This window comes from Ambystoma mexicanum, chromosome 9 (genome assembly GCF_040938575.1).
Source record: "Ambystoma mexicanum isolate Mex_15411 chromosome 9, UKY_AmexF1_1, whole genome shotgun sequence".
NCBI classification, from domain to species: domain Eukaryota; kingdom Metazoa; phylum Chordata; class Amphibia; order Caudata; family Ambystomatidae; genus Ambystoma; species Ambystoma mexicanum.
In genome coordinates this window covers 1,279,113,021-1,279,124,034 of record NC_090931.1, presented here as the reverse complement: position 1 = coordinate 1,279,124,034, position 11,014 = coordinate 1,279,113,021, and the positions used below count along the sequence as shown (strand labels likewise).

The window sequence follows — 11,014 nt, the reverse complement described above, 5'->3', positions numbered from 1 at the left end:
AGACATTAGGGCAGTGTACTATGGAATAAATTGAGCAATGCCTTATGGACAGAAAAGAAACATGTTAATAAATGGAAGACAGCAATATAAAGATAGTCTGAATGACTAAAAAGCCCGGAAGAAGCTCACAACAGTGGATAGTATTGCTTTTTGTCACAATGTGAAACGCATGTTAGCCACTTTGTTCTGGTATTACAATTATAACAAAGGGAAAAGGGACAGTTTTCCTTGGCCAGGCTGAATTGATTTACAATTTTTTTGTAGAGGTATTAGAGTTTTTTTTTCAATAGTACTAAGAAAATGAATTCTAAACCTGAAATTGCATTCAAGAATGTTTTCTTTCGAAGACTGAAGATTGTGGATTAGGAAATCCACTCTTCCAATAGCAGGCCTACAATTAGTCACCGTGCTGCATTCTGGACTTTCTGAAACCCTTTACATCTGATAATATTCAGAACGAGTGATCAGATCAACACAGTATGGCTTTATATGCACCAACATTTATTTTTATTCTTGTGCTAGTGCTGTAATTCGATTTGAGACAATCAGCTTTTACAACAATGAATGATAACTACTGTCATAATAAATAATCTGTTTATTTACAAGAAGAAGTACGTTTCATTTTCAGGCAAAATATACATTTAAGCAAAACACATCCAAATGGGTGTTTTTTCTAAAAAGAAATGCCAACACTGCTAACATAACAATTTTATTAGTAGGGGATCTCTCTCAACATGTGCAATTGATCACTACCTACTGACTATCAGATCGTTGCTTCAATTTAATTAATCCAAGTCCCACAGCGATGATACATTTTCTAAAACCTTGTACTCAAATTGCAGACAACAGTAACATCATGGCAGGTGCTAGACATTTTTACATTTTAAACTACACTAATTGCGATTTTTCGATATATGTATAGTTTGAATGTCAAATTCCTAATCTGATGAGATCTCAATGAATGTTCAAATTACTGTTACACTGTTCAATTGTTCAGACTTTCTCCAAGAAACAAGTCTAGTTTGTTTGTGCACACTTCGCAAATTGGAAGCCATGATCATATTGCAGAATAAGCTGTTCTTGTTACAAATGAAGAATGATGGTGCTCTTAAAAATAAAAGGTGCGTTTTACTCTGGAACTAGGCCTTTATCAATAGCACTTTCCTTCATTTTCTCCAGACGGGTCCGGATCCTGGCCCCCAGTTTATTATTCTGTGACTGTAAACGCAATCCAGGTGCATTTTCACTTGAATCCCTGCATGACAAACAAGATGTGTTACTAGACAAGCATTTAAATACAGCATGCGTTTCTCAGTTTGGGATGATGCATGCGAACATAGATGCTTACACTATGCAAAAATAAACCAAAGCTTGGCATTGTCTACAAGCCACAGCACCTGAACGCTTTGGCTCACAGTTGCAGATCATGTGAACAATGCTTCCGCTCACTCACCACAACCACACAATTATGTTGCTTTCCCTCAGTTGTATATACGATGGATGTTTAGTACAAGGACTGCAAGGAACGTGTTACTGCAGCTTTTCGAGATGCTGGGAAAGCATGTAGTTCAGTTTCGTGGCAACACTTGTGGGTGATACTACAGAGATTTGGTCTCGCACTGAATATTGCACTTTGGATCACATTGTGATAGGCAGCATGAACGCGAGGGTGGTTACCAGAGTGACTGCCCCTTGTCCCTGATACTATTTGCACTTGCTATTGAGCAACTTGCCCTGATAGGGCAACACCATATCAATCTTGGGGTCATAATAAATGGGGGGTGGCAATGAACGCAAAACCCCTGGCCCTCTTTCTACACAGTGTGCGTCCATTCTCTGTACCTCTCTGGCTTTACTACCCTCCCGACCCCACCCAACACTTAGGGGTGTTGCCTTCCCTCATGTAAGGTCATTGTAATGACAACCTTAGAGGAATACCCGCTCCTGTTTGGTGAACTATTTATTTAGTCACATTATAAAATCACTGTTTAATGCTGACTTTTTTATGTTAAATCACAAACACCTAAAAGTATTGTGAAGATTGATTTTAGGCTTTTCTATGGCGTGTAAACCAGGACACTAGGGCACTCTTATTTTGCAGTGGTTTTCTCAACCAAAGGTTCCCACTGGGATCTCTAATTTCATTGGGGTTAGCCATCCTTTGTCTGGAATTAAAATGAATTGCTATATAGAGAGAGAGATGAAGGTCTGGTGCAGAGATGTTCCAGACAGCTCTTTTCTTGTTAGGAGTAGAGCCGCCCCCTCAATACAACACAACAGTTGCCTCTGCTTGACTAAGAACTCCCCTCCTATAAGTGGCCTCACCATTTTCTGTTCAAAAGTTAGAAACTCCCAACACCATACAGCAGACTGTATCTGCAGTCGGTGATAGAAGTAGGTCATCCAGTTCCTCAGTGAACTTGTTTTCCCTTGGTTTGGGGGGAATATAGCAAAACAAAGGAGTATGACCTTTGGTTTGAAATGTCCAGTTCACCAATTATAGTTTCTCAAGATCTCTGGTGGGAAATGCTTGACTGGCGTATCTTCATCATCTGTGTATACTAGTGCCAGCCCCTTCACGCCTTCTTTTTGTGTATGCAGAAGTAGCCTGGGGGTGGGGAATTCAATGTCCACATTAGTATCAGCTATGTAGTCACACATAATCTGATGCATTGGCGACAGTCAACAGGACGATGACACTGATTGATGACAGCTATGTAAAGGACGTGTGAACACCGATTTAGTGAGGAGTATAGCTGTCTTAATGGCATGTGGCACTTGCTTATGGTGCGTAGCATCAGTGCCAAAGTGTAAATCAATTGGGGGGGATTTTTTTCCCTGTGTAAAATAATGATCAATCATAATGATCAGCCATCTCATGTTGTTCCTGCTCTGTTTTTTTTCAAAAAACACACTTGATCCTTGCGAGTAGGGTGAGCATTGTCCCATGCACCAGGGAATAACGAGGTCAGGAGAGTGCTCGGGTGGAAGATTAATCCGTGCATATGCGGTATGCCTGACTCGGGCATCAAGGTACCCAGGGCAGAGGGTACTTCATTTCGAAGCAATGCCGTAGCTCAGAGCACAGCCCTGAATTAATTTCCTTAGTTTGTATCACTTTTTTCTTTTGTAAAGAAAATGTAAAGATTAGTAGTGTCATGTAAGGCTAAGTAGTAACATGTTATTGATTTGCTGACCCTCCTTCAGCCACCTCCCCACCCTCCTTTTCGTCCTTTCCTATTTTCTCCCCTGATGAGGTCACTAGACAAGTCCGATCTATGAAAGCCTTGTCAAAACCGGTTCATCCCTGTTCCTCTAAAACCATCAAGGACCACATTGACACCCTCGTTATGGCCCTTGCTGATTTTTTTTTGTCAACCACTCCTTTGCCTCGGGATCCTACCGCTCCCCTCTGAAGCACTTCCTTGTGCATCCTCTTCTCAAGAAACCAACAGCTGATCCTTCTTTTCCGGCTAACTATCGCCCAATTTTCTTACTCCCTTTCTGGGCAAACTCCTGGAAAAGCTGGCCAGCGCTCAGCTTACCTGGGATTGGTCTCTACACACCCACAGCAACCATATACTGGTCTTTCATGCAGCCAGGACATAGTTTCTTTTGAACTGGCCTACAAGCCCTTAGAAGCAACTTCTAGGTGTTAGGATTGTACACTTCTCCCACCCGCTAACAGGTGGTAGGTCAGTGGGTTGCAGATTTATTTTCACAAAGAACTCTGCATGATACTGGGTACAAAGAATTTTCTCTTGATGATCATGTTTTTTAACATAATTGTTGCCATATATTTGATTTATTGGTATTGTTGTGTTCGTTTTTTTACCACAAATGTTTTGTACACTTGTGATTTATGTATTGAATCTGTTAAGCTCTTTGCTACATTCATGACAGTATGAACTTTGACTTTCATGACAGTAAGAACTTTGACTTTCGTACACATGTTTTGTTTCTCTTTAAAGAAACATAACATTTCCTCAATAAATAATGGCCACTAAGTGAAACAGTAGCAGGCTAGAGTTGTATCCCCTGGTTGGTGCTCTTTATGCTAATATAGTTCACCCTGGGTAACTAATCTGAACATCCAGGGCAATCAGAGGGTTCCAAAGTATTGTTTCCACAGAGGCTATTTTGTCAAATACCTCATTGTTGCTTCCATGAAGTGGCACCAGAATTCGAAGTGTGCCTTTTATAATTGTATGGGAAGGCCAGACACCTTTTGTTTACCCAGTTGTTACCGCCCTTTTTTGGACCTTCCCAGTGAATAGGGTTACCCTTATGTTTACTACATCTCTCAGCTTAACCTTCATTCCAATTCTGTTGGCTGTCTCCAAGACCACCAGTCTGGCTTCAGAGCTGCCAGAAGCACGGAAACTGCCCTCCTGAACATCCGTGAAGATCTGCTCTCCAATCTTGACTGTAACATTCCCTCTGCCCTCATCCTACTCTATCTCTCCTCTGCCTTCAACACGGTCAACCATACCATCCTGCTCAACCGTCTCAGTGATAACCTGGGTATCGCTGATGAAGCGCTCACCTGGCTGACCTCTTTCCTCTCTGATCGACCCTCCCAGGTTTAATTTGTGTCCTTCCTATCATCTATCTTCCTCTCTACCTGTGGTGTTCCCCAGGGGTCTGTCCTCTTGCCCTGGCTTTTCAACCAATACCTGGCAACTCTCACCCACTGCATTGCCATTTTCTGCTCAAATTTCCAATGCTATGCTGACGACACAACTCATTTTCAGGCTGCCCTCGGCCACCTCCTCTCCCTCTCTCATCTCTGATTGCCTAACTGCCATTCAAGATTGGTGTGCCGCTAATGATCTTTGCCTGAATGCCAGCAAGAGGGAGATCCTCCTCATCGGCACACCTTCCCCATCCTTTCCCCTCACTCTCTGGCCGGCCTCCCTTGGCCCTCCTCCTACCCCCGCCTGCGAGGCTAAGAACCTTGGGGTCATCTTTGACTCCACACTTTCCTTATCCGCCCACATCTATGATGTCTCTAAAAAGTCAAACTTCCTACTGCACCTCCTCAGAGGTACTTGCCTTTCCTCTCCTTCCCCCAGAAGGACATGGTCTCCCAAGCTCTGGTTCTCTCTATGTTGGACTACTGCAACAGCCTCTTTCTAAATCTACCTGCCTCTACTCTCTGCCCTCTGCAACTAATCCAGAACAGGACTGCGAGACTTGTTCTTGGCCTCAAGCCCTGGGATCGTATCTCTCCAGCTCTGAAATCTCTCAATTGGCTCCCAGTGGATGCAAGGATTAAATTCAAAACCCTCTGCATTGTCCACAAGGCTTTCTGGGGCCTGGGTCCAAAATACCTTCAGCTATCCCTCCGCAAATACCTCCGCTCTCGAGCTCTTTGCTCCTCTACCTCTAACTCCTTCATGGTCACTTGTTTTTCAAAGAAAAGAGCTGGGGGTAAATCTCAGTCTTCGGCTGGGGCCTCCCTCTGGAACAGCCTCCCTGCCACTCTAAAACTTGAGGAGAACTATCTCTGGTTCCGGAAGCACCTCAAGACCTTCCTCTTTGCTTCTGCCTTCACCCCCTCCCCTCTGCCCCGCTGATCTGTTCTCTCTTGGCACTGTGCACCTGGCCACCCTCTGTCCTCAGGGCCCAGGTACCTGCTCACCCTGCCACTGCCTCCGGGCCACCCCTTGCACTGGGGTCTGTATCTGTACCCATACAGCCCCCTCTCCCCCTTTTCTTCCTGCACTTATCAGACCTACCCTGACTGATGCCTTAAACCCAGCACTTGCCACACTGGCTGCACTACTACTGTTTGTTGCCTTTATTATTTATTTATTATTATTTATATGTTTCTCCTTTGCTCCGCACTTTCCACTTCTCCCCCCTTCCATGCACTTTTCCCCTCCCCTGTCTCATGTACTTGCACGTTCTCAATGCCACTGGGCCTAGTAAGATTGTTGTTTTGTTCTCCCCTGTTGTTGAAACACTTGTGTACGAGCACAATAGAAATAAAATATCAATATCAATTGTACCTGGGGTCAGTTGTAGACAATTGTTATAGCTAAAAGTCGTAATGTTAACAACATCTGAACACGGGGAACATCTATGCTTTCTGAAAAGCCAAACTGTTGGCTTTCTCGATGCTTCTTGCCAATGTCAAACAAATGTGCAGTGCAGCTTTTAAAAATAATCTTACTCTGTAACCACCAACTGATGAATAAGTAATTTGGACTTTAAGTGCTTATGCACTGTACCATCTCCACATAATATTTTCAGTTAGTCGAATACAATTTATAAAAACATGGGATTCTGCGTTGCCCCTTTATCAGTTTCCTACTGGAAGTTTAGTTGAATTTGTGCGTCCCTTGCCACTCTTAGGACCATTTCATCACACAAAAGCCTAGTTTTCATATCTTGTATTTGAGTAACTAAAATAGGGCACTATACTACTAGTTGGACGCCAGGATGCATCTAAATTTCTTTCCTGCTTGGTCTGAGCAAACCTGGTCTGGGATAGGTCCCGGGAAGATAGCTCAGCGGCAACGTGCTCGCCTTCGAAACAAGACGACACGAAGCAACACAGGTTTGATCGCCGGGTCTGTGCTTAGAAACCTATCGGTATTAAGCATGTTATAAATGCGTAACTAAGAGACATATTCCTGTAACAGCGCTTCAATGTCCTCAGGCTGTGTGAGCGCTCTAAAAATGCAAATAAATAAATAAATAAATAAATAGGCTCTTTGGTGCTAAATTCTGCCCAATATTTCGAACCTTCTTCCACCACTTCAATAACACGCTTCTGGCCCACTCACAGTCACCTTCTCTTCCTTCTCCCCTCAGTCTTCTCATACTCTCCAGCTCCTTTCCCCTCTCTCTCTCTACCGACTCCCTCCTGTTCCTCTCTTACTACTTTACACTGCCTCTCCTCTCTTCCTCCTCTTCCCCACACACTGCTCCAATTAAATCTCTCCCTCTTTGCCACGCTCTGCTCTCCTCTTCTCCACCATATTCATGCTCCACTATCCTCCCACTCTTAACCCACACACTTCAGCCCCTGTCCTCATTCTATCTTTATAGTCTAGAAGCATTTGTGATTGGCCAGTATGTCTGAGATTTGGGTGTGTGTGCAAACCAATGGCGGACTTTGGTTTAACTAGGTGCAATGACATTTTGTCAGTTGGGATAGCTTGCATTTCAAACCGTCCACGTCCAAACCGTACAAGATGGCAGGCGGCTCTGTATCAGGGTTGCCTGCCATCTTGGATAAAGACAGCGTCTCCCTTCTGTCTGCACAGCTCCAAGTTACCGGGGCTGTTGTTTCCCATTCATTTTTGAATTACAGATTTTGTTGAAGTAAACACAATTTAAACATATCATGGACTTTCAGATATCAGCATTGCAAGTACATATAAACAATACTCTACAAAATGTCAGCATGAGACTGAAGTGGGTATGTTTTAAAGTGGCTTCTGCTAGCCTTCTTTCTGAATGAGGTAGGCGGAGTTCTCCAAACTTGAGATTCTGGGTATGAGGAGGATGATCTGGGTGTGCCAAGTATGCTGGCCCTGGAGCAGCATTACATAGCAGATGGCAGACCATGGATCCCAGGGCTGCCCAACCCCCATCCTCTAGCTTCCCAAAAGGGATCATTGCAGGTGCTAATATTCCGTTTACAGTTGGTAAAGAGGTGAACACAGGAAGTGCAAATCTGTTCACCAAAACACTAGAAATATGAACACAATAAAAAAAAAAGAAAAAGGAGCCCAGCAAAGAGCCATTTTTCTCTCTTTAAATGGTTGCCGGGAGGTGGCTGGTAAGTTTCATTTGTTTATTGACGTAGGTATGAAAGTAGGGATAGGAGAAAGTGGGGAACAGGGGGAGACAGAAGTCAATGCCTCCTTAGCACACGGCGCCTAGTGGAGAATTTTCGTACCTGCTGCCTGAAGTGTGGTGCAAACAAAATTGCCTGGAAGCATTTGCTGCATCATGACCTCTAGTGTATCTACACATGTTAAGCAAGCCCAAATTCCTTGAGAAATATACTCAAAACACATGTGAAAAAAATATCATAATCACAACAATTTAAGTTGTTTTGTAAAAGGTTTCTGAGACAGCAAGGTGAGCAGGTAGGGCTCTTCTCAAGAGCACCTTTCAATGGGGGGATGGAAGGGGTGAGAGGGTTATGGCCAGAGAATTGGGGGGATGCAAGGGGAACGGGGGTTTGAGAAAATGAAGTCGCATGGAGCGAAGCTGAGCTCCGATATGAGCTGTATTGGGAATACAGCAGCTGGAAACAGACATGGGGCTGATCAGGAACACAGGAAAGACCACTGCGCACCAAAAGAGAATGAAAGCATGTGATTTTAAAGACAACTCAGGATTGACCCAATTTATGGAAAACCCCAGCACATTATTGTACTATGTTATCAGTGAATTGCGGTCCGACCCACATGTATCTAAGGACTCTGACGACAAAAAGTAAAGGATCTGAGAAGAAATGGAAAATTAATCAAACAAAGACCTTATATATGTTTTTGATTTTTTTTTAATGTTTACAATTTGGCAATACCACTGATCACCGGAGGCAGTGAGTTCCAACATTTGATCGCATGAGTATAACAGGTTCGTCCCAGGCGGCATGTCTGCTTAAGCGTGTAGATTGTAAAAAAAGTGATGCTTTAGATCGCGCCATAAATGGGTCTATATTTTAACATATGCTTTTGATATAGGCTGGACGACCTCCTTAAGCTTTAAAGGCTCACGTGAGGTGCTTGAAAGCAATCCTGGCCTCCACAGGGAGCCAGGGAAATGTCTTCTGTGTAGAAGACATGTGTTGGTAGCAGGGGGTGGTAGAAACTGGATCGAGTTTTGTAAGGATCTGCAAAGGTGTAATCGCATGCTTAAGGAAGCCAGCATAGAGAGCATTGTAATAGTCCATTTCAGTCCACAATAGCACCTCTGGTAATGGGGCCACAATGGGATTCTGCTAAGAGAGGTCGAGGTTGGCATAATAGCATCAGGTAAAAGTTGAAAGGACTGATTACAGAGTTAATTTGTGAAGTCATGGAGAGACTGAAGTGAAAAATTACTCCCAAGGTTTAGACTATTTGTTGTATGGGTATTGGAGACTCTGATAAACTAATATTATGGATCCTTTGAAGCTGGGGACAATCTGTTTTCTAAGTGTTACAAGTAGAAGCTCTGTTTTATTAGGGTTCTATCCCTAAAAATGTTCGAACATCCATTTTTCAACCGGAGCAAATATATTCAGAATCTTAAAGATGTTGGACTGGAGATCTTTGCCGTGTCTGTACACTAAGAGGCCGATTCATGGAATTAATGTGCGCCGCGCAAGTGTGCGAAAGCGTGCGAATCGCAGCGCAAGCGCGAAAATCACAGCGCAAGCGTGCGAAAGCCGCGCACATCGATTCATGGAAGTCGGTGCGCGTGTAAATCCTGGGATGTGCACTAAAATCCTGCGTGGCGCACGCGTCATCAAACGGCGTGCACTACGCACACAGCGAAAGTGCACATAGCGCGGCGCACACAACAAAAGTAGGCAGAACACGGGGCGTAACACGCGGAATGGGGAACAACACGTGAAAATGTGGGCGTTACGGGGAAGTACAGGAGGCAAATGCGTGGAACGCCCACACGCACGCCTACAACACGTATTCATGGAATCGGACAGGGGAAACGCGTGCGCCAAAAAAGATGCGCTAATCCGGAAACACGTACGCCAGCAGGAAGCAGGCGTACGTGGCCCCGCGCAGCATAAAAGTGTGCGCAAACAACAAACAAGCTCAGACGCTACAATGAATATTCCATTCCTCGCAGCAGTGGTCGTGGGACACCGCAGGAGGAGGAGGATAGCCAGGCCCAGAATTTTTACACCCAGGACCAGCCTTTTTGGGATGCCTGATGACCAGGTGTATGGGAGGTACAGGTTCCCACCACACAATACTCGACCTGGTGAGTGAGTGGGAGGATGACCTCACATCACCCACCCTGTGCTCCCAATCACTGAGCCCCTTGGAAAAGGTGCTCAATGTACTGCACTTCTTGGCCACTGGTTCATTTCAGCAGACAAGTGCCGTAGTGGGGGGGTGGGGGGTGTCACAGCCCACGCAGTCACGCTGCCTACACCAGGTGTTGGCCATCATGACTGCACGCTCTTCAATCCGCAAGCACATATACATGCCCAGAACACCTGCAGAAAGGCAGGCTGCCGTCCAGGACTTTTAACAGGGTGGCACACTTCCCCAAAGTGCTAGGTGCCATTGATTGCACCCATGTGGCTCTACGTCCTCCCAGGGCAACTGAGCATATCTATAGAAACCGCAAGCACTGGCATTCCATCAACGTGCAGATAGTATGTGATGCCAAGGGAATAATCACCTCAGTATATGCCAACTATCCAGGGTCCACCCATGACAGTTTCATTTTCAGAATGTCCCCCCTAAACCAGGACCTAGAAGCTGGGCGGCATGGCGATACATGGCTGCTTGGTGAGTATAAATGCCTCTGCACATGCATGCATGTCAGATACTGAGTAATGTCACAACCCCACTAATGATACCCATCATCACTTCCCCAGGGGACAGTGCCTACCCTCTGAGCACCCACAAGATGATGCCAATTTGGACCCCCCCACACCACCCGAGGTAAGATACAACGCAGCCCATATTGCAACCCGGGACATAGTGGAGCGCACATTCGGAGTGCTCAAGTCACACTGCAGCTGCTATATGCGCCCCCAGTAGTGTGCAGGATCATAGTGGCAGCATGTGTCCTGCACAACGTTGCAACACGCCGGGGCCTGCGGGTGGACATGGTGGTGCCCCCACATCCCCAGCCACATGCACTGCCGCTGCGCATGGGAGGGGAAAGGGCACGTGGTGAGGCAGCCCGTACGCAGCTGGTAGCTAATTACTTCACCTAAAATCACACCCCTGTGGAGTTCACACAGCGCTGGCACATACCAGCGGACAATCAATGATGATGACATAAGGGACAGTCAACTGTCACAACC

At 45.2% G+C, this 11,014-nt stretch overlaps 1 protein-coding gene across 1 annotated transcript in view; it reads right to left on the bottom strand.

The window, feature by feature from the left end:
* Positions 1–580: 580 nt before the first annotated feature.
* CFAP221 (cilia and flagella associated protein 221) overlaps positions 581–11,014 on the bottom strand; it is a 988,124-nt gene continuing 977,690 nt past the window's right edge. The window contains exon 24 of the mRNA XM_069616611.1: positions 581–1,255. Coding sequence (XP_069472712.1) covers positions 1,129–1,255 — 127 coding nt within the window. The 3' untranslated portion in view covers positions 581–1,128. The remainder of the gene's footprint in view (positions 1,256–11,014) is intronic.